We start from the raw sequence: 23,517 nt of genomic DNA, 5'->3' as shown, positions 1-23,517 counted from the left end.
GGGACACAGCGGGGGACACAGCGTGACACAGCTTGGGTAGGGTGGGACACAGCGGGGGACACAGCCAGGACAGAGCGGAACACAGCGGGAGACATAGCGAGGACACAGCGGGACCCAGCATGAAAAAGCGGGAGACACAGCGGCAGAAAGAGCGGGACACAACGGTACAGAGCGGGGGACCCAGCGGGACACAGCCGGGGACAGAGCGGGTGACAGACCGGGACATAGCGGGGACACAGCTGGAAACAGCGGGGTACAAAGCAGGACACAGCGGGACACAGCGGGGACACAGCGGGGGACACAGCGGGACACAGCGGGGGACACAGCCAGGACACGGCAGGACAAAGCGGGGACACAGCTGGACACAGCGGGATACACAGCGGGACACAGCTGGACACAGCGGGTGACACAGCGAGGACACAGCGGGACACAGCGGGGACACAGCGGGGGACACATCGGGACACAGCGGGGGACACAGCGAGGACACGCCGGGACAAAGCGGGAGACATAGAGAGGACACAGCGGGACACAGAGGAACACAGTAGGACACAGCGGGAACACAGGTGGGACACAGCGGGACACAGCGGGAAAAAGCGGGGACACAGCGGGACAAAGCGGGACACAGCGGGGGACACATCGTGACACAGCGGTGGACACAGCGGGGGAAACAGTAGGGGACACAGCGGGGACACAGCGGGAGACAGAGCGGGGGACATAGCGGGACACAGTGGGAAACAGCGGGGACACAGCGGAACAAAGCGTGGGACAGAGCGGGACACAGCGAGGACACAGCCGGACACAGCCGGACACAGCGGGACACAGCGGGGGACACAGCAAGGTACACAGCGGGGACACATCGGGACACAGCAGATACAGAGTGGGACACAGAGGGGACACAGCGGGACACAGTGCAACACAGCGGTGACACAGCGGGGACACAGCGGGACACAGAGGGGGACAAACCGAGGACACAGCGGGACACAGCGGTACACAGTGGAGACACAGATGAGACACAGCGGGACAAAGCGGGGGACACAGCAGGGGATAGAGTGGGACACAGTGGGACACACAGTGGGTCACAGCGGGACACAGCGAGACACAGCGGTTACACAGTGGGGGATACAACAAGGACACATCCGGACACAGCGGGACACAGCGGGGACACAGTGGGACACAGATGGGAACACAGCGGGGGACACAGTAGGGGACACAGCAGGGGACACCGCGGGGACACAGCGGTACACAGCGGGACACAGAGGGACACAGCGGCAACAAAGCGCGGACACAGTGGGAACACAGTTGGACACAGCGGGGGACACATCGGGACACAGTGGGACAAAGCGGGGGACACAGCGGGACACAGCGGGGGACACAGCGGGGGACACAGCGGGACACAGAGGGACACAAAGGGGATACAGCGGGACTCAGTGGGGACAAAACAGGACACAGCGGGGATACAGCGGGGACAAAGCGGGACACAGCGGGGACAGGGCGGGGGACACAGCGGGACACAGCGGGGTCACAGCGGGGGACACAGCGGGACACAGCAGGGACACAGCGTGGGACACAGCGGGAGACACAGCGAGGACACAGCGGGACACAACGGGTGACACAGTGAGCACACAGCGAGATACAATGGGACATTGCGGGACACAGCGGGGACAAAGCAGGGGACACAGCGGGACACAATGGGGGACACAGCGGGACCCAGAGGGACAGAGCGTCGATACAGCGGGGACAAAGCGGAACACAGCGGGCTAAACAGCTGGGGACACAACGGGACACAGTGGGGGACAAAGCAGGCCACAGCGGGACATAGCGGGGACAAAGCAGGGGACACAGCGGGGGACAGAGCGGGACACAGCGGGAGACACAGCGAGGACACAGCGGGACACAGCCGGACACAGCGGGTACACAGTGGGGGATACAACAAGGACACAGCAGGACACAGCGGGACACAGCTGGGACACAGCGGGGACACAGCGCGACACAGCCGGGGATACAGATGGACACAGCGGGGACACAGCGGGGACACAGCGGGACACAGCAGGACACAGCGGGGGACAGTGCGGGACGCAGGGGGGACACAGATGGTCACAGCGGGGTACACAGCGGGACAGAGCGGGGAAACAGCGGGACACAGCGGAACATATAGGGGACACAGCAGGACACAGCGGGACACAGAGCAACACAGCGTGGGACACAGCGGAACACAGCGGGGGGACAGAGCGGGGGACACAACGGGACGCAGCGGGGACACAGATGGTCACAGAGGGGTACACAGCGGTACACAGCGGGGACACAGCGGGCCACATTGGGGGACACAGGCGGACACAGCGGGGACACAGCGGGGACACAGCAGGGGACACTGCGGGACACAGCGGGGGACACAGCGGGACACAGCGGGTGACACAGCGGGCCACATTGGGGGACACAGTCGGACACAGCGGGGACACATCGAGACACACAGCGGACAAAGTGGGACACAGCGGGGATACAGCGGAACACAGCCTGAAACAGCGCGGAAACAGCGGGGAAACAGCGGGACACAGCGGGACACAGCGGGACACAGCGGGACACATAGGCGACAAAGCGCGGACACAGTGGGAACACAGTTGGACACAGCGGGGGACACAGCGGGACACAGCAGGACACAGCGGGGGACACAGCGGTACACAGCAGGGGACACAGCGGAACACAGCGGGGGACAGTGCGGGGGACACAGATGGTCACAGCGGGGTACACAGCGGGACACAGCGGGGACACAGCGGGACACAGCGGAACATATCGGGGACACAGCGGGACACAGCGGGACACAGAGCGACACAGCGTGGGACACAGCGGGACACAGCGGGGGCCACAGCGAGGACACTGCGGGACACAGCGGGGGACCCAGCGAGGACACAGCGGGACACAGTGGGACATTGCAGGACACAGCGAGAAAACAGAAGGGGAAACAGCGGGACACAACGGGGGACACAGCGGGACACTGCGGGGACACAGCAGGGACAGAGTGGGGGACACAGCGGGACACAGGCAGACACAGCGGGGGACACAGCGGGACACAGCGGGGACACAGCGGCACACAGAGGGGGACACAGCGGGGACACAGCGGGACACAGCGGGTCACAGCATGGGACACAGCGGGGGACAGAGCGGGACACAACGGGGGACACAGCAGGGCACACAGCAGGTACACAGCGGGTACACAGCGGGACACAGCGGGGGACACACCAGGACACAGCGCGGGACACAGCGGGACACAGCGGGCACACAGTGGAGACACAGCGGGCCACAGCGGGGGGCCACAGCGGGACACAGTGGGACACAGCGCGGGACACAGTGGGGACACAGCGGGGGACACAGCGAGGACACAGCGGGACACAGCGGGACACAGCGGGACACAGCGGGTTACACAGCGGGGGAAAGCGGGAACACACCGGGGGAGAGTGGGGACACAGCAAGACACAGCGGGGGACAGCGGGGACACAGCGGGACACAGCGGGACACAGCTGGACACAGCGGGTGACACACCATTATACAGCGGGAACACAGCGGGACACAGCGGAGGACACAGCGGAAAAAGTGGGGGACACAGTGGGACAAAGCGGGGACACAGCCGGACACAGCGGGGGACACAGCGGCGACACAGCGGGACACAGAGGGTCACAGCGGGATACAGCGGGGGACACAGCGGGACACAAAGGGGACACACCGGGGGACAGTGGGGACACAGCGGGACACAGCGGGACACAGCAGGGGACAACGTGGACACAGCGGGACACAGTGGGACACAGCGGGACACAACGGGGACACAGCGGGACACAGCGGGGGACACAGCGGGGACACAGCTGGACACAGAGGGGACACAGCGGGGCACACAGCGGGACACAGCGGGGAACACAGCGAGGACACAGCGGGACACAGTGGAACACAGCGTCGTTACAGAGGGGACACAGAGGGATACAGCGGGGTACACAGCTGGGGAAAAAACGGGACACAGCGGGGGACACAGCGGGACACAGAGGGACACAGCGGGACACAGCGGGGACAAAGCGGTGAACACATTGGGGGACAGAGCGGGACACAGCGGGAGACACAGCGAGGACACATCTGGACACAGCGGGGACACAGCGGGGACTCAGCAGGGGACAATGCGGGACACCATGGGACACAGCGGAGGACAGAGCGGGACACAGCGGGGGACACAGCGAGGACACAGCTGAATACAGCTGGGACACAGCGGGGACTCACCGGGGACAAAGCGGGACACCATGGGACACAGCGGGACACAGCGGGGACACAGCGGGGGACCCAATGGGACACAACGTCGATACAGTGGGGACACAGCGGGACACAGCGGGGTACACAGGTGGGGACACAATGAGACACAGTGGGGGACAAAGCGGGACACAGCGGGACACAGAGGGGGACACAGCGAGGGAAAGAGCGGGACACAGCGGGGGACACAGCACGGACACAGCGGGACACAGCGGGGACAAGGCGGGACTCAACGGGAGACACAACGGGGGACAAAGCTGGACACCACGGGACACAGCGGGACACAGCGGGACACAGCGGGGACACAGCGGGGGACACAGCAGGACACAGCGGGACACAGCGGGGGACACAGCCGGACACAGCGGGGGACAGAGCGGGGGACACAGAGGGACACAGCAGGGACACAGCTGGACACAGCGGGGTATACATCGGGACACAGCGAGGACACAGTGGGACACAGTGGGACACAGCGGGAAGACAGCGGGACACAGCTGGACACAGCGGCACACAGCGGGGGACACAGCGGGACACAGAGGGACACAGTGAGGACACAGCGGGACACAGCGGGGGACACAGCGGGGACACAGCGGGCACAGTGGGACACAGCGGAACACAGCGGGGACACAGCGGGGGACACAGTGGGACACAGCGGGACAGAGCGGGGAACACAGTGGGTGACACAGTGGGTCACAGCTGGGGACACAGCGGAACACAGCGGGGGACAAAGCGGGGGACACAGCGGGACATAGCAGGGGACACAGCGAGTATACAGCGGGACACAGCAGGGACACAGCAGGGACACAGCGGGGGACACAGCGGGACACAGGGGGAAACAGAAGGACACAGCGGGGACACAGCAGGGACACAGCGGGGGACACAGCGAGGACACAGCGTCGATACAGTGGGGACACAGCGGGACACAGCAGGGTACACAGCTGAGGACACAATGAGACACAGCGGGGGACACAACGGGGGACAGAGCAGGACACAGCGGAGGCCACAGGGAGGACACAGCGGGTCACAGCGGGGACACAGCGGGGACTCAGTGGGGGACAGAGCGGGGGACACAGCGAAGAGACAGAGGGACAAAGCGGGACACAGCGGTACATAGCGTGGGACAGAGCGGGGACACATTTGGGACACAGCGCGACACAGAGGGACACAGCAGGACACAGTGGGGGACACAGCGGGACACAGCGGGGACACTGCCGTACCCAGCAGGGGACAAAGCTACTCTGGCCAAACTTCACGGGTGTAGAAGTAACCACGGGTGATTTACAAGGAAATGTTCACCCGCAAGAGCCGGAGGCCTGCCGGCAGCAAGATTCCGGAATTCTTCCTAAGAAGCCTTGAAAGCAGTGAAACGCTCCCATGTTGCAATAACTCAGAACCTCATTCTGAGTGTTCCTGGCAGAGGTCATTGGACTGAACACAACCGTGGACTAATTAGAGCCAGATGTAAGCAGTGCCGTACATAGTGCTGGATGGACAGTGGTCGAGGGCCAAACAACTGAGCTCTAGTTCTCCAAACTTTCACAGATTGTCATAAGTAGAGGTTCAACTGACTGCTCCGGTTGAGTAGAGTGTAGCCGTCAAAGCTGGAATCAGTATCACTCAGGTGGGAAGAACGGGAAGTAGATATACCCAGTCAGCTGGCAGTGTCCTATGGGACCAGCCTTTCTGGCTGCCACGCCTGAATGTTTGCAACCGCGGCAGACCTATGCAGGCGCAATTGTGCAGCAATGGAAACTGCGTATCCTGGCCAAACGTCCCGGGTGTAGAAGTAACCACGGGTGATTTACAAGGAGATGTTCATCCGGAACAGTCGGAGGCCTGCCGGCAGGAAGATTCTGGAACTCTTCCTAAGAATCCTTGAAAGCCCTGAAACGCTCCTATCTTGCAATAATTCAGAACCTCATTCTGAGTGTTCCTGGCAGAGGTCATTGGGCTGAACACAACAGTGGACGAATTAGAGCCAGATGTAGGCAGTGCCGTCCATAGTGCTGGATGGACAGTGGTCGCATGCAAAACAACTGAGCTCTAGTTCTCCAAACTTTCACAGAGTGCCATAAGTAGAGGTTCTACTGACTGCTCCGGTTGAGTAGAGTGTAGCCGTCAAACTGGAATCAGTAGCACTCAGGTGAGAAGAACGAGAAGCAGATATACCCTGTCAGCTGGCAGAGTCCTACGGGACCAGCCTATCAGGCTGCCACGCCTGAATGTTTGCATGCGTGGCAGAGCTGTGCAGTCGCAGTTGTGCAGCAATGCAAACTGCGTACCCTGGCCAAAATTCACGGATGTAAAAGAAACCACTGGGAATTTACTAGGAGATGTTCACCTGGAACAGCTGGAGGCCTGCCGGAAGCAAGATTCTGGAATTCTTCCTAAGAAGCTTTGAAAGCAGTGAAACGCTCCTATGTTGCAATAACTCAGAACCTCATTCTGAGTGTTCCCGGCAGAGGTCATTCGGCTGCACACAACCGTGGACTTATTAGAGCCAGATGTAGGCAGTGCCGTCCATAGTGCTGGATGGACAGTGGTTGCATACCAAACAACTGAGGTCTAGTTCTCCAAACTTTCACAGAGTGACATAAGTAGAGGTTCAATTTACTGATCCGGTTGAGTAGAGTGTAGCTGTCAAAGCTGGAATCAGTAGCACTCAGGTGAGAAGAACGGGAAGCAGATATACACAGTCAGCTGGCAGTGTACTATGGGGACCAGCTTTTCTGGCTGCCACGCCTGAATTTTTGCAACTGCGGCAGAGCTATGTAGGCCCAATTGTCCAGCAAGGGAACCTGCGTACCCTGGCCAAACTTCACGGGGTAGAAGAAACCACGGGGGATATACAAGGAGATGTTCCCCTGAAGAGCCAGATGCCTGCTGGCAGCAAGAACAAGATTCCAGAATTCTTCCTAAGAAGCCTTGAAAGCAGTGAAACTCTCCTATGTTGCAATAACTCAGAACCTCATTCTGAGTGTTCCCCGCAGAGGTCATTTGGCTGAACACAACAGTGGACGAATTAGAGCCAGATGTAGGCAGTGCCGTCCATAGTGCTGGATGGACAGTGGTCGCGTGCCAAACAACTGAGCTCTAGTTCTCCAAACTTTCACAGAGTGCCATAAGTAGAGGTTCAACTTACTGCTCCGGTTGAGTAGAGTGTAGCCGTCAAAGCTGGAATCAGTAGCACACAGGTGAGAAGAACGGGAAGCAGATATACTCTGTCAGCTGGCAGTGTCCTCCGGGGATCAGCCTATCTGGCTGCCACGCCTGAATGTTTGCAACCGCGGCAGAGTTATGCAGGCCCAATTGTGCAGCAATGCAAACTGCGTATCCTGTCCAAACTTCACGGGTGTAGAAGAAACCATGGGGGATTTTCAAGGAGATGTTCACCCGGAACAGCCGGAGGCCTGCCGGCAGCAAGCTTCCGGAATTCTTCCTAAGAAGCCTTGAAAGCAGTGAAACGCTCCTATGTTGCAATAACTCAGAACCTCATTCTGAGTGTTCCTGGCAGAGGTCATTCGGCTGAATGCAACAGTGGACTAATTAGAGCCAGATGTAGGCCCTGCTGCCCATAGTGCTGGATGGACAGTGTTCGCGTGCCAAACCACTCAGATCTAGTTCTCCAAACTTCCAGAGTGCCATAAGTAGAGGTTCATCTTACTGCTCCGGTTGAGTAGAGTGTAGCTGTCAAAGCTGGAATCAGTAGCACTCAGGTGAGAAGAACGGGAAGCAGATATACACAGTCAGCTGGCAGTGTCCCACGGGACCAGTCTATCTGGCTGCCACGCCTGAATGTTTGCAACTGCGGCAGAGCTATGCAGGCCCAATTGTCCAGCAATGCAAACTGCGTACCCTGGCCAAACTTCACGGGTGTAGAAGAAACCACGGGGGCTATACAAGGAGATGTTCACCCGGAACAGCTGGAGGCCTGCCGGCAGCAAGTTTCCGGAATTCTTCCTAAGAAGCCTTGAAAGCAGTGAAACGCTCCTATGTTGCAATAACTCAGAAACTCATTCTGAGTGTTCCTGGCAGAGGTCATTCGGCTGAATGCAACAATGGACTAATTAGAGCCAGATGTAGTCAGTGCCACCCATAGTGCTGGATGGACAGTGGTCGCGTGCCAAACAACTGAGCTCTACTTCTCCAAACTTCCACAGAGTGCCATAAGTAGAGGTTCAACTTACTGCTCCGGTTGAATAGAGTGTAGCTGTCAAAGCTGTAATCAGTAGCACTCAGGTGAGAAGAACGTGAAGCAGATATACTCAGTCAGCTGGCAGTGTCCTCCGGGGATCAGCCTATCTGGCTGCCACTCCTGAATGTTTGCAACCGCGGCAGAGCTAGGCAGGACCAATTGTGCAGCAATGCAAACTGCGTACCCTAGCCAAACTTCACGGGTGTAGAAGAAACCACGGGGGATTTACAAGGAGATGTTCACCCAGAACAGTCGGAGGCCTTCCGGCAGCAAGATTCCAGAATTCTTCCAAAGAAGCCTTGAAAGAAGTAAAACACTCCTATGTTGCAAGAACTCGGAAACTCAATCTGAGTGTTCCCGACAGACTCATTCGGCTGTGTACTCGCTGACCCCGCTGTGTCCCCCGCTGTGTCCCGCTGTGTCCCGCTGTTTCCATGTTGTGTCACGCTGTGTCCCGCTGTGTCCCCGCTGTCCCCCGCTGTGTCCCGCTGTGTCCCCGTTGTCCCCCGGTGTGTCCCCGCTTTCCCCTGCTGTGCCCACCGCTGTGTTCCGCTGTGTCCCGCTGTGTCCCCCGCTGTGTCCCCCGCTGTGTCACACTCTGTGCCCCCTGTATCGCCCTCTGTGTCCCGCAGTGTCCTCCGTTGTGTCCCCCGCTGTGTCCCTGCTGTGTCCCGCTGTGTCACTGCTGTGTCCGGCTGTGTCGCCCACTGTGTCCCCGCTGTGTCCCCCTCTGTGTCCCCGCTGTGTCCCCGTTGTCCCAAGGAGTGTCCCCGCTGTCCGCCACTGTGTCCCCCGCTGTGTCCCGCTGTGTCCCACTGTGTCCCGCTGTGTTCCCCACTGTGTCCCGCTGTGTCCTGGCTGTGTCCTCCGCTGTGTCCCGCTGTGTCCCCCGCTGTGTCCCGCTGTGTCCCTCTGTGTCCTGCTGTGTTCCCTGCTGTGTACCGCTGTGTCCCCCGCTGTGGCCCCGCTGTGTCTCGCTGTTTCCCCGCTGTGTCCCCCCCTGTGTCCCGCTGTGTCCAGCTGTGTCCCCGCTGTGTCCCCCGCTGTGTCCCCCACTGTAGCCCCGCTGTGTCCTCCGCTGTGTCCCTGCTGTTTCCCGCTGTGTCCCCGCTGTGTCCCGCTGTGTCCCCTGCTTTGTCCCCCACTGTGGCCCCGCTGTGTCCCGCTGTGTCCCCCTGTGTCCCCCGCTGTGTCCCACTGTGTCCCGCTGTGTCCCGCTGTGTCCCACTGTGTCTCCCGCTGTGTCCCCGCTGTGTCCCCGCTCTGTCCCCCGCTGTGTCCCTCTGTTTCCCGGTGTGTCCCTCTGTGTCTGCCGCTGTGTCCCGCTGTGTCCCCTGCTGTGTCCCCTGCTGTGACCCGCTGTGTCCCCACTGTGCCGACGCTGTGTCCGGCTGTGTCCCGCTGTGTCACGCTGTGTCCCCCGCTGTGTCCCGCTGTGTCCTCCCTGTGTCCCCGATGTGTCTCGCTGTGTCCCGGTGTGTCCCTTGCTGTGTCGCCCTCTGTGCCCCGCTGTGTCCCCCTGTGTCCCTGCTGTCCCCCGCTGTGTCCCGCTGTGTCCCGCTGTGTGCCGCTGTGTTGTCCACAGTGTCCCCGCTGTGTACACCCTGTGTCCCGCTGTATCCCGCTTTGTTCCACTCTGTCCCTGCTGTGTCCCGCTGTGTTCCCGCTGTGTCTCGCTGTGTCCCCCGCTCTGTCCCCCGCTGTGTCCCGGTGTGTCCCCCGCTGTGTCCCCCTGTGTCCCCGCGGTGTCCCGCTGAGTCCCGCTGTGTCCCCCGCTGTGTCCCCCGCTGAGTCCCTCTGTGTCCCCGCTGTGTCACTCTGTGTCCCTGCTCTGTCCCTGCTGTTTCCACGCTGTGTGCAGCTGTGTCCCCGCTGTGTCCAGCTGTGTCCCCGCTGTGTCCTTGCTGTGTCACCGGTGTCCCCCGCTGTGTGCTGTTGTGTCCACCCTGTCACTCGTTGTGTCCCCGCTGTCCACCGCTGTGTCCCGCGCTGTATACCACTGTGTCCCGCTGGTTCCTGCTATGTCCTGCTGTGCCCTCGCTGTGTCCCCCGCTGTGTCCCCGCTTTGTCCCACTGTGTCCTGCTGTGTCCCGCTGTGTCCCCCGCTGTGTCACACTGTGTCCCCTTTTTCCCACGGTGTGACCCCGCTTTCCCCGCTGTGTCCCCTGCTGTGTCCCGCTGTGTCCTGCTGTCTCCTGCTGTGTCCCGCTGAGTCCAGCTGTGCCCTATCTGTGTACCCGCTGTGTCCCGCTGCATCCCGCGGTGTCCCCCGATGTGTCCCCGCTATGTCCCCCTGTGTCCCCAATGTGTCTCCGCTGTGTCCTGCTGTGTCCCTGCTGTGTCCCCGCTGTGTCCTCGTGGTGTCCCCAGCTTTGTGCTGCTGTGTCCCCCGCTTTGTCCCCTGCTGTTTCCCCCGCTGTGATCCTGCTGTGTCCCCGCTGTGTCCTCGCTGTGTCCCCTGCTGTTTCACGATGTGTCCCCGCTGTGTCATGCTGTGTCCCCAGCTGTGTCCCGATGTGTCCCGCTGGGTCCGCCGCTGTATACCGCTGTGTCCCCGCTGTGTCCCGCTGTCCCCAAAGTGTCCCGCTGTGTCCTCTGCTGTGTGCCCGCTGTGTCCCTCGCTGTATCACACTGTGCCCCGCTGTGTCCCGCTGTGTCCCCCGCTGTGTCCAGCTGTGTCCCCGCTGTGTCCCACGCTGTGTCCCCGCTGTGTCGACGCTTTGTCCCCAGCTGTGTCCCGCTCTTTCAGCTGTATCCCGCTTTGTCACACGTTGTGTCCCGCTGTGTCCCCTGCTGTGTTCCACTGGGTCCCCGCTGTGTCCCACACTGTGTCCCACGCTGTGTCCCGCTGTGTCCCCCGCTTTGTACATCTGTTTTCCCACTGTGTCCCTCTGTGTCCCCCGCTGTGTCCCCCGCAGTGTCCTGGTGTGTCCCCTGCTGTTTCCCGCTGTGTCCCGCTGTGTCCCTGCTGTGTCCCCTCTGTGTCCTCGCGGTGTCCCCAGCTTTGTGCTGCTGTGTCCCCCTCTATGTCCCCCGCTGTATCCCCCGCTGTGATCCTGCTGTGTCCCCACTGTGTCCTCGCTGTGTCCCCCGCTGTGTCCCGCGGGGTCCCCCGCTGTGTTCCCCGCTGTGTCCCGCTGTGTCCCCCGCTGTATACGGCTGTGTCCCGCTGCGTCCCGCTGTGTCCCTGCTGTGTCCCCCGCTGTGTCTCTCTGTGTCCACCGCTGTGTCTCCCGCTGTGTCAGGCTGTGTCCTGCTGCGTCCCTCTGTGTCTCCCGCTGTGTCCCCGCTGTGTCCCGCTGTGTCCCCAACGTGTCCCGCTGTGTCCTCTGCTGTGTGCTCGCTGTGTCCCTAGTTGTATCCCGCTGTGTCCCGCTGTGTCCCGCGCTGTGTCCAGCTGTGTCCCCGCTGTGTCCCCCGCTGTGTCCCCGCTGTGTCGACGCTTTGTCCCCAGCTGTGTCAGGCTGTGTGCCCCACTGTGTCCCCCGCTGTGTCCTGCTGTGTCCCCCTCTGTGTCCTGCTGTGTCCCGCTGTGTCCCGCTGTGTCCCCTCTGTGTCCTCTCTGTGTCCAGCTGTGTCCCCTCTGTGTCCTCGCTGTGTCCAGCTGTGTCCCGGCTGTGTCCTTGCAGTGTCCCCTGCTGTGTCCAGCTGTGTCCTGCTGTTTCCCCCGCTGTGTCCCGCTGTGTCACTCTGTTTCCCCGCTGTGTCCCGCTGTGTCCCCCGCTGTGTCCTCCCTGTGTCCCCCACTGTATCCCGCTGTGGGCCTCTGTGTCCCGTTGTGTCCCTCTGTGTCCGCCGCTGTGTCCCGCTGTGTCCCTAGCTGTGACCCCCCCCTGTGTCCCCGCTGTGTCCCGCTGTGTCCCCCTGTGTCCCGCTGTGTCCCCGCTGTGCCCTCGCTGTGTCCCCCGCTGTGTCCCGCTATGTACCACGCTGTGTTCCCCGCTGTGTTCCGCTGTGTCCTGCTGTGTCCCGCTGTGTCCCCACTGTGACCCCGTTGTGTCCTGCTGTGTCCTGATGTGTCCCCGCTCTACCCCGCTGTGTCCAGCTGTGTCCCCGTTGTCCCCCGGTGCGTCGCGAATGTCCCTTGCTGTGTCCCGCGCTGTGTACCGCTGTGTCCCGCTGTGTCCCCGATGTGTCCCTGCTGTGTCCCCGATGTGTCCCCGCTGTGTCCTGCTGTTTCCACTCTGTGTCCCCGCTGTGTCCAGCTGTGTCCCCGCTGTGTCCTTGCTGTGTTCCCCGCTGTGTCCCGCTGTGTCCCCGCTGTGTCCTGCTGTGTCCCCAGCTGTGTCCCCGTGTCCCGAATGGTCCCCCCCTGTGTTCCCCGCTGTATCCCGCTGTGTCCCCTGCTGTATCCCGCTGTGTCCCGCTGTGTACCCGCTGTGTCCCCCGCTGTGTCCCGCTGCGTCCCGCTGTGTCCCCCGCTGTGTCTCCCTCTGTGTCCCTGCTGTGTCCACCTGTGTCCCCGATGTGTCCCCCGCTGTGTCTCTCTGTGTCCACCGCTGTGTCCCCCGCTGTTTAAGGCTGTGTCCCTCTGTGTCCCCCGCTGTGTTCCCGCTGTGTCCCGCTGTGTCCCACTGTGTCCCCCCTGTCCCCCGCTGTGTCCCTCGGTGTCCCCGTTGTCCACCGGTGTGTCCCCGCTGCTCTACACTGTGTTCCCCGCTGTGTCTCGCTGTGTCCCGCTGTGTCCCCGCTGTGTCCCGCTATGTCCTTGCTGTGTCCCTGGTGTCCCCCACTGTGTCCTTTTGTGTCCACCCTGTCCCTCGTTATGTCCCCGCTGTCCACCGCTTTGTCCCCCGCTCTTTCCCGCTGTGTCCCCGCTGTGTCCCGGTGCTTCCCATTGTGTCCCCCGCTGTGTCCCCCGCTGTGTCCGCTCTGTGTCCCGCTGTGACCACCCTGTGTCACACGCTGTGTCCTGCTGTGTCCCCAGCTGTGACCCCTGTGTCCCGCTGGGTTCCCGCTGTGTTCCACTCTGTGTCCCGCTGTGTCCCCCGCTGTATCCCGCTTTGTCCCGCTTTGTCCCCGCTGTGTCCCCCGCTGTGTCCCACTGTGTCCGGCTATGTCCACCGCTGTGTTCCCGGTTGTGTCCAGCTTTGTTCTGCTTTGTCCCGCTGTGTCCTCGCTGTGTCCCCGCTGTGTCCCGCTGTGTCCCGCTGTGTCCCACTGTGTCCCCGCTGTCCCCCGCTGTGTCCCTCGGTGTCCCCGTTGTCCCCCGGTGTGTCCCTGCTGTTCCCCACTGTGTTCCCCGCTGTGTCTCGCTGTGTCTCGCTGTGTCCCGCTGTGTCCCAGCTGTGTCCCGCTGTGTCCCCGCTGTGTCCCCGCTGTGTCCCACTGTGTCTCCGCTATGTCCCGCTGTGTCCCCAATGTACCCCTCTGTGTCCCCCGCTGTGTCTCGCTGTGTCCCGCTGTGTCCCGCAGTGTCCCCCGCTGTGTCCCGCTGTGTCCCTGCTGTGTCGACGCTTTGTCCCCCGCTGTGTCCCCCTGTGTACCCTCTGTCCCCCAGTGTGTCCCAGCTGTCCCCTTCTGTGTCCCCCGCTGTGTCCCTCTGGTTCCCGCTTTGTCCGGCTGTGTCCCCCTCTGTGTTTCCGGTTGTGTCCCGCTTTGTCCCGCTGTGTCCTCACTGTGTCCCCGCTGTGTCCCACTGTGTCTCACTGTGTCCCCGCTGTCCCCCGCTGTGTCCCTCGGTGTCCCCGTTGTACCCCGGTGTGTCCCTGCTATTCTCCACTGTGTTCCCCGCTGTGTCTCGCTGTGTCCCGCTGTGTCCACCTGTGTCCCCGCTGTGTCCCGCTGTGTCCCCGCTGTGTCCCCGCTGTGTCCCACTGTGTCCCCGCTGTGTCCCGCTGTGTCCCCGCTGTATCCCTCTGTGTCCCCCGCTGTGTCCCGCTGTGTCCCTTAGTGTCCCCCGCTGTGTCCCGCTGTGTCCCTGCTGTGTCCCCCGCTGTGTCCCTGCTGTGTCGACGCTTTGTCCCCTGCTTTGTCCCACTGTGTACCCTCTGTCCCCCGGTGTGTCCCAGCTGTCCTCTTCTGTGTCCCCCGCTGTGTCCCGCTGGTTCCCGCTTTGTCCCGCTGTGTCCCCTCTGTGTCCCGCTATTTCCCTCTGTGTCCCGCTTTGTCCCACGCTCTGTCCCGCTCTGTGCCCCGCTGTGTCCCGATGTGACCCCGCTTTGTCCCCTGCTGTGTCCCGCTGTTTCCCCGCTGTGTCCCACGCTGTGTCCCGTTGTGTCCCTCGCTTTGTCCCCCTGAGTCCCCCCTGTGTCCCGCTGTGTCCCCCGCTGTGTCCTGCTGTATCCCCAGATGTGTTCTGCTGTGTCCCACTGTGTCCCCCGCTGTGTCAATGCTGTGTCCTGCTGTGTCCCTCTGTGTCCTGCTGTTTCCCCCTCTGTGTCCCGCTTTGTCCGCTGTGTCCCCGCTTTGTCTCGCTGTGTCCCCCGCTGTTTCCCCGCTGTATCCCCCACTGTATTTGGCTGTGTCCCCGCTGTGTCCCCGCTGTGTCCCTTGGTGTCCCTTGGTGGCCCGCTTTGTCCCCCGCTGTGTCCTCCGCTGTGTCCCCGCTGTGTCCCGTTATGTCCCCCACTGTGTCCCCGCTGTGTCCCGCTGTGTCCTGCTCTTTTCCCTACTGTGTCCCGCTGTGTCACGCTGTTTCCCCGCTGTGTCCCACTGTGTCCCTCGCTGTGTCCTCCCTGTGTCCCCCACTGTATCCCGCTGTGTGCCTCTGTGTCCCGTTGTGTCCTTCTGTGTCCGCCGCTGTGTCCCGCTGTGTCCCTTGCTGTGACCCCCGCTGTGTCCCCGCTGTGTCCCACTGTGTCCCCCTGTGTCCCGCTTTGTCCCGCTGTGTCCCGCTGTGTCCCAGTGTGTCCCCCGCTGTGTCCCACTGTGTCCCGCTGGGTCCCCCGCTGTGTTCCCCGCTGTGTTCCGTTGTGTCCCGCTGTGTCCCAGTGTGTCCCCGCTGTGTCCCCGTTGTGTCCTGCTGTGTCCCAGCTGTACCACGCTGTGTCCCGCTGTGTCCCCGTTGTCCCCCGATATGTCCTGAAAGTCCCCCACTGTGTCCCGCGCTGTGTCCCGCTGTGTCCCGCTGTGTCCCCTCTGTGTCCTCGCTGTGTCCAGCTGTGTCTCCTCTGTGTCCTCGCTGTGTCCAGCTGTGTCCCGGCTGTGTCCTTGCAGTGTCCCCCGCTGTGTCCCGCTGTGTCCTGCTGTTTCCCCCTCTGTGTCCCGCTGTGTCACTCTGTTTCCCCGCTGTCCGCCGCTGTGTCCCCCGCTGTGTCCCGCTGTGTCCCTGCTGTTCCGGTGCATCCCGCTGTGTCCCCCGCTGCGTCCCCCGCTGTGTCCTCTCTGTGTCCCGCTTTGTCCCCCCTGTGTCACTCGCTGTGTCATGCTGTGTCCCCAGCTGTGTCCCCCTGTGTCCCGCTGGGTCCCCCGCTGTGTACCCCGCTGTATCCCGCTGTGTCCCGCTGTGTCCCGCTGTGTCCCACTGTGTCCGGCTGTGTCCCCCGCTGTGTTTTCGGTTGTGTCCCGCTGTGTCCCGCTTTGTCCCGCTGTGTCCTTCCTGTGTCCCCGCTGTGTCCCGCTGTGTCCCACTGTGTCCCCGCTGTCCCCGCTGTGTCCCTCGGTGTCCCCGTTGTCCGCCGGTGTGTCCCTGCTGTTCTCCACTGTGTTCCCCGCTGTGTCTCGCTGTGTCGCGCTGTGTCTCGCTGTGTTCCCGCTGTGTCCCACTTTGTCCCCGCTGTGTCCCGCTGTTTCCCCACTGTACCCCTCTGTGTCCCCCGCTGTGTCTCGCTGTGTCCCGCTGTGTCCCGCAGTGTCCCCGGCTGTGTCCCGCTGTGTCCCTGCTGTGTCCCCTGCTGTGTCGCTGCTGTGTCGACGCTGTGTCCCGCTGTGTACCCTCTGTCCCCCGGTGTGTCCCAGCTGTCCCCTTCTGTGTCCCCCGCTGTGTCCCGGTGGTTCACGCTCCGCTTTGTCCCGCTGTATCCCCTGCTGTGTTCCCGCTGTGTCCCCACTGTGTCCCGCTATTTCCCTCTGTGTCCCGCTTTGTCCCCTGCTGTGTCCCGTTGTGTCCCCCGCTGTGTCCCGATGTGACCCCGCTTTGTCCCCTGCTGTGTCCCGCTGTGTCCCCCGCTGTGTCAATGCTGTGTCCCGCTGTGTCCCGTTGTGTCCTGCTGTTTCCCCCTCTGTGTCCCGCTGTGCCCTCTGTGTCCCCGCTTTGTCCCGCTGTGTCCCCCGCTGTGTCCCCGCTGTGTCCCCCACTGTCTTTGGCTGTGTCCCCTGCTGTGTCCCCGCTGTGTCCCGCTGTGTCCCTTGGTGTCCCTTGGTGTCCCGCTTTGTCCCCCGCTATGTCCTCTGCTGTGTCCCCGCTGTGTCCCGCTATGTCCCCCACTGTGTCACCGCTTTGTCCCACTGTGTCCCCGGCTGTGTCCCCGCTGTGTCCGACTGTGTCCCGCTGTGTCCCGCTGTGTCCCGCTGTGTTCCCCGCTGTATCCCACGCTGTGACCCCGCTCTGTCCCCCGCTGTGTCCCTCTGTGTCCCTGTGTGTCCCTCTGTGTCCGCCGCTGTGTCCCGCTGCGTCCCCTGCTGTGTCCCCCGCTGTGACCCGCTGTGTCCCCATTGTGCCGACGCTGTGTCCAGCTGTGTCCCGCTGTGTCCCTCGCTGTGTCCCGCTGTGTCCCCCGCTGTGTCCCGCTGTGTCCCTCTGTGTCCCGCTGTGTTCCCCGCTGTGTCCCGATGTGTCCCGCTGTGTCCTCCCTGTGTCCCCGCTGTGTCTCTCTTTTTTCCGCTGTGTCCCCGCAGTGTCCCCGCTGTGTCTCGCTGTGTCCGGCTGTGTCCCCACTGTGTCCCACTGTGTCCCTGCTGTCCCCCGCTGTATCCCGCTGTGTCCTGCTGTGTCCCCTGCTGTGTCACGCTGTGTCCCCGTTTTCCCACGGTGTGACCCCGCTTTCCCCCGCTGTGTCTCCCGCTGTGTCCCGCTGTGTCCCGCTGTGCCCTATCTGTGTACCCGCTGTGTCCAGCTGCGTCTCGTGGTGTCCCTCGATGTGTCCCCGCTGTGTCCCACTGTGTCCCCGCTGTGTCCCCCGCTGTGTCCCCGCTGTTCCCCCCTTGTGTCCCGATGTGTCATCTCGCTGTAACCACTGTGTCCTGCTGTGTCCCCGCTGAGTCCCGCTGTGTCCCCGCTGTGTCCGACTGTGTCCCGCTGTGTCCCCCGCTGTGTTCCCTGCTGTGTCCCGCTGTGTCCCGCTTTGTCCCGCTGTGTCCTCGCTGTGTCCCCTCTGTGTCCCGCTGTGTCCCACTGTGTCCCACTGTGTCCCCGCTGTCCCCCGCTGTGTCAGTCGGTGTCCTCGTTGTCCCCCGGTGTGTCCCCGTTGTTCTCCACTGTGTTCCACGCTGTGTCTCGCTGTGTCTCGCTGTGTCACGCTGTGTCCCCGCTGTGTCCCGCTGTTACCTTGCTGTGTCCCTGGTGTCCCCCGCTGTGTCCACCCTATACCTCGTTATGTCCCCGATGTCCGCCGCTGTGTCCCGCTGTGTCCCCGGCTGTGTAGGTTCTGTGTCCCGCTGTGTCCCCCCGTGTCACCCGCTGTGTCCTGCTGTGTCCCCAGCTGTGTCCCCCTGTTTCCCGCTGGGTTCCCCGCTGTGTTCCCCGCTGTGTCCCGCTGTGTACCCCGCTGTATCCCGTTGTGTCCCTCTGTGTCCCCGCTGTGCCCCCGCTGTGTCCCGCTGTGTCCCACTGTGTCCAGCTGTGTCCCCCGCTGTGTTCCCGGTTGTGTCCAGCTGTGTCCTGCTTTGTCCCGCTGTGTCCTCGCTGTGTCCCCGCTGTGTCCCGCTGTGTCCCACTGTGTCCCACTGTGTCCCCGCTGTCCCCCGCTGTGTCCCTCGGTGTCCCCGTTGTCCCCCGGTGTGTCCCTAATGTTCTCCACTGTGTTCCCCGCTGTGTCTCGCTGTGTCGCGCTGTGTCGCGCTGTGTCCCCGCTGTGTCCCGATTTGTCCCCGCTGTGTCCCCGCTGTGTCCCACTGTGTTCCCGCTGTGTCCCGCTGTGTCCCCGCTGTACCCCTCTGTGTCCCCTGCTGTGTCTCGTTGTGTCCCGCTGTGTCCCGCAGTGTCCCCCGCTGTGTCCAGCTGTGTCCCTGTTGTGTCCCCCGCTGTGTCGCTACTGTGTCGACGCTTTGTCCCCCGCTGTGTCCCGCTGTGTACCCTCTGTCCCCCGGAGTGTCCCAGCTATCCCCTTCTTTGTCCCTCGCTGTGTCCCGCTGGTTCCCGCTCTGCTTTGTCCAGCTGTGTCCCCCGCTGTGTTCCAGCTGTGTCCCCGCTGTGTCCCGCTATTTCCCTCTGTGTCCCGCTTTGTCAGCCGCTGTGTCCCGTTGTGTCCCTCCTGTGTCCCGATGTGACCCCGCTTTGTCCCCTGCTGTGTCCCGCTGTGTCCCCCACTGTGTCCTGCTGTATCCCCGATGTGTCCCGCTGTGTCCCACTGTGTCCCCCGCTGTGTCAATGCTGTGTCCCGCTGTGTCCCGCTGTGTCCTGCTGTTTCCCCCTCTGTGTCCCGCTGTGCCCGCTGTGTCCCCGCTTTGTCCTGCTGTGTCCCCCGCTGTGTCCCCGCTGTGTCCCCCACTGTCTTTGGCTGTGTGCCCCGCTGGGTCCGCGCTGTGTCCCGCTGTGTCCCTTGGTGTCCCGCTTTGTCCCCCGCTGTGTCCTCTGCTGTGTCCCCTCTGTGTCCCGCTATGTCCCCCACGGTGTCACCACATTGTCCCACTGTGTCCCCGGCTGTGTCCTGCTGTGTCCCTCTGTGTACCACGCTGTGTCCCCGCTCTGTCCCCCCGCTGTGTCCCTCTGTGTCCCGGTGTGTCCCTCTGTGTCCGCCTCTGTGTCCCGCTGTGTCCCCTGCTGTGTCACCCGCTGTGAACCGCTGTGTCCCCATTGTGCCTACGCTGTGTCCCGCTGTGTCCCACGCTGTGTCCCGCTGTGTCCCCCGCTTGTCCTGCTGTGTCCCGCTGTGTCCCCCGCTGGGTCCCGCTGTGTCCCACTGTGTCCTCCCTGTGTCCCCGCTGTGTCTCGCTTTTTCCCGCTGTGTCCCCGCAGTCTCCCCACTGTGTCTCCCTGTGTCCAGCTGTGTCCCCACTGTTTCCCACTGTGTCCCTGCTGTCCCCCGCTGTATCCCCCTGTGTCCCGCTTTGTCGCCTGCTGTGATTCCGCTGTGTCCACCCTGTGTCCATCTGTGTCCCGCTTTGTCCCGCTATGTCCCCGCTGTATCCCGCTGTGTCCCCCGCTGTGTCTCGCTGTGTCCCCCGGTGTGTCCCGCTGTTTCCCCGATGTCCCCCGCTGTGTCGACGCTGTGTCCCGCTGTGTCCCACACTGTGTCCCCCTGTGTCCCTGCTGTGTCCCGCTGCGTCCCGCTGTGTCCCCCGCTGTGTCCCCCGCTGAGTCCTGCTGTGTCCCCGCTGTGTCACGCTGTGTCCCCGCTCTGCCCCCGCTTTTTCACCGCTTTGTGCCGCTGTGTCCTCGCTGTGTCCCCGATGTGTCCAGCTGTGTCCCCGCTTTGTTCTTGCTGTGTCCCCGGTGTCCCATGCTGTGTCCTTTTGTGTCCACCCTGTCCCTCGTGTGTCACCGCTGTCCACCGCTGTGTCACAGGTTGTATCCCACTGTGTCCCGCTGGTTCCCGCTGTGTCCCGCTGTGTTCCACTCTGTCCCCTGCTGTGTCACACTTTGTCCCCGTTTTCCCATGGTGTGACCCCGCTTTCCCCCGCTGTGTCCCCCGCTGTGTCCCGCTGTGTCCCGCTGTCTCCCGCTGTGTCCCGCTGTGTCCCGCTGTGCCCTATCTGTGTACCCGCTGGTGTCCAGCTGCGTCCCGCGGTGTCCCCCGATGTGTCCCCGCTATGTACCGCTATGTCCCCAATGTGTCCCCGCTGTGTCCCGCTGTGTCCCTGCTGTGTCCCTGCTGTGTCCTCGCGGTGTCCCCAACTTTGTGCTGCTGTGTCCCCCGCTGTGTCCCCCGCTGTGTCCCCCGCTGTGATCCTGCTGTGTCCCCGCTGTGTCCTCGCTGTGTCCCGCTGGGTCCCCTGCTGTGTCCCCCGCTGTGTCCCCGCTGTTCCCCCCTTGTGTCACGATGTGTCATCGTGCTTTCCCCACTGTGTCCTGCTGTGTCCCCGCTGTGTCCCACTGTGTCCCCGCTGTGTCCCGCTGTGTCCCCACTTTGCTGACGCTGTGTCCCTCTGTGTCCCGCTGTGTCCCCCGCTGTGTCCCGCTGTGTTCCGCTGTGTCCTCCCTGTGTCCGCGCTGTGTCTCCCTGTGTCCCGCTGTGTCCCCCTCTGTGTCCCGCTGTGTCCTCGCTTTTTCCCGCTGTGTCCCCGCAGTGTCCCTGCTGTGCCTCGCTGTGTCTGGCTGTGTCCCCACTGTGTCCCACTGTGGCCCTGCTGTCCCCCGCTGTGTCCCGCTTTCTCCCGCTGTGTTGCCCGCTGTGATCCCGCTATGTCCATCCTGTGTCCCTCTGTGTCCCGCTTTGTCCCGATCTGTCCCCGCTGTGTCCCGCTGTGTCCCCCGCTTCGTCTCGCTGTGTCCCCCGCTGTGTCCTGCTCTTTCCCCGATGTCCCCCGCTGTGTCCACGCAGTGTCCCGCTGTGGCCCACACTGTGTCCCGCTGTGTCCCACTGTGTCCCTGCTGTCCCCCGCTGTGTCCCGCTGTGTCCCGCTGTGTGCCGCTGTGTTGTCCGCAGTGTCCCCGCTGTGTCCACCCTGTGTCCCGCTGTGTCCCACTTTGTCCCGCCCTTTAACCACTGTGTCCCGCTGTGTCCCTCTGTGTTGCCCTCTGTGATCCCACTGTGTCCACCCTGTGTCCCTCTGTGTCCCGCTTTATCCCGTTCTGTCCCCCCTGTGTCTCGCTGTGTCTCCCGCTGTGTCCCCCTGTGTCCCCGCTGTGTCCCGCTGCGTCCCGCTGTGTCCCCGCTGTGTCACGCTGTGTTCCCACTCTGCCCCCGCTGTTTCACCGCTGTGTTCTGCTGTGTCCCCGCTGTGTCCACGCTGGGTCCAGCTGTGTCCCCGCTGTGTCCTTGCTGTGTCCCCGGTGTCCCCCGCTGTGTCCTTTTGTGTCCACCCTGTCCCCCATTGTGTCCCCGCTGTCCACCGCTGTGTCCCGCGTTGTATCCCACTGTGTCCCGCTGGTTCCCGCTGTGTCCCGCTGTGTTCCACGCTGTGTCCCGCTGTGTCCCCCGCTGTGTCACACTGTGTCCCCGTTTTCCCACGGTGTGACCCCGCTTTCCCCCGCTGTGTCCCCCGATGTGTCCCGCTGTGTCCCGCTGTCTCCCGCTGTGTCCCGCTGTGTCCCGCTGTGCCCTATCTGTGTACCCGCTGGTGTCCAGCTGCATCCCGCGGTGTCCCCCGATGTGTCCCCGCTATGTCCCACTGTGTCCCCAATGTGTCCCCGCTGTGTCCCACTGTGTCCCTGCTGTGTCCCTGCTGTGTCCTCGTGGTGTCCCCAACTTTGTGCTGCTGTGTCCCCCGCTGTGTCCCCCGCTGTGTCCCCCGCTGTGATCCTGCTGTGTCCCCCGCTGTGTCCTCGCTGTGTCCTCCCTGTGTCCCGCTGTGTCCTGCTGTGTCCCCAGCTGTGTCCCGCTGTGTCCCGCTGGGTCCCCCGCTGTGTTCCCCGCTGTGTTCCGCTGTGTCCCACGCTGTATACCGCTGTGTACCGCTGCGTCCCCCTGTGTTGCCCCGTGTTTCCCCCGCTGTGTCCCCGCTGTGTCCCGCTGTGGCCCCGCTGTGTCCCCCGCTGTGTCCCCGCTGTTCCCCCCTTGTGTCCCGATGTGTCATCGTGCTTTCCCCACTGTGTCCTGCTGTGTCCCCGCTGTGTCCCGTTGTGTCCCCACTGTGCTGATGGTGTGTCCCTCTGTGTCCCGCTGTGTCCCGCTGTGTACCCCGCTGTGTCCCTCTGTGGCCCGCTGTGTCCTCCCTGGGTCCTCCCTGTGTCTCGCTGTGTCCTGCTGTGTCCCCCGCTGTGTCCCTCGCTGTGACCCGCTGTGTCCTCGCTTTTTCCTGCTGTGTCCCCGCAGTGTCCCCGCTGTGCCTCGCTGTGTCTGGCTGTGTCCCCACTGTGTCCCACTGTGTCGTGCTGTCCCCCGCTGTATCTCGCTGTGTCCCGCTTTCTCCCGCTGTGTCGCCAGCTGTGATCCCGCTGTGTCCACCCTGTGTCCCTCTTTGTCGCGCTTTGTCCCGATCTGTCCCCGCTGTGTCCCGCTGTGTCTCCCGCTGTGTCTCGCTGTGTCCCCCGCTGTGTCCCGCTCTTTCCCCGATGTCCCCCGCTGTGTCCACGCTGTGTCCCGCTGTGGCCCACACTGTGTCCCGCTGTGTCCCCACTGTGTGCCACTGTGTCCCTGCTGTCCCGCTGTGTCCCGCTGTGTCCCGCTTTGTGCTGCTGTGTTGTCCGCAGTGTCCCTGCTGTGTCCACCCTGTGTCCCGCTGTGTCCCGCTTTGTCCCGCTCTGTAACCGCTGTGTCCCGCTGTGTCCCGCTGTGTTGCCCTCTGTGATCCCGCTGTGTCCACACTGTGTCCCTCTGTCCCGCTGTGTCCCCCTGTGTCCCCCCTGTGTCCTGCTGCGTCCCGCTGTGTCCCCCGCTGTGTCACCTGCTGAGTCCCGCTGTGTCCCCGCTGTGTCATGCTGTGTCCCCGCTCTGTCCCCGCTGTTTCACCGCTGTGTGCTGCTGTGTCCCCGCTGTGTCCCCGCTGTGTCCAGCTGTGTCCCCGCTGTGTCCTTGCTGTGTCGCCGGTGTCACCCGCTGTGTCCTTTTGTGTCTACCCTGTCCCCCCTTGTGTCCCCGCTGTCCACCGCTGTGTCCCGCGCTGTATCCCAATGTGTCCCGCTGGTTCCCGCTATGTCCCCCTGTGTCCCACACTGTGTCCCCGATGTGTCCCGCTGTGTCCCATTGTGTCCCGCTGTGTCTCGCTGTGTCCTCGCTGTGTCCCCGCTCCGTCCCGCCGTGTATCCCGCTGTGTCAAGCTGTGTCCCCCGATGTGTCCCGCTGTGTCCCCCGCTGTATACCGATGTGTCTGCGCTGTGTCATGCTGTGTCCCTCGCTGTGTAC

General features: G+C 63.2%; 1 protein-coding gene across 1 annotated transcript; it reads left to right on the top strand.

The window, feature by feature from the left end:
- Positions 1 to 17,957: 17,957 nt before the first annotated feature.
- LOC138808240 (keratin-associated protein 10-5-like) lies at positions 17,958 to 22,922 on the top strand. Its single transcript, XM_069994220.1, has 7 exons — positions 17,958 to 17,993; positions 18,554 to 18,643; positions 19,558 to 19,696; positions 20,079 to 20,619; positions 21,474 to 21,925; positions 22,045 to 22,124; positions 22,866 to 22,922. Exons 1-7 carry the CDS (start codon positions 17,958 to 17,960, stop codon positions 22,920 to 22,922), a joined length of 1,395 nt encoding a protein of 464 aa, XP_069850321.1.
- Positions 22,923 to 23,517: the final 595 nt, after the last annotated feature.

The sequence above is a fragment of the Dipodomys merriami genome, unplaced genomic scaffold (genome assembly GCF_024711535.1).
Source record: "Dipodomys merriami isolate MVZ:Mamm:240054 unplaced genomic scaffold, mDipMer1.0.p SCAF_45, whole genome shotgun sequence".
NCBI lineage: Eukaryota > Metazoa > Chordata > Mammalia > Rodentia > Heteromyidae > Dipodomys > Dipodomys merriami.
This window is presented reverse-complemented; position numbering and strand designations above follow the sequence as displayed.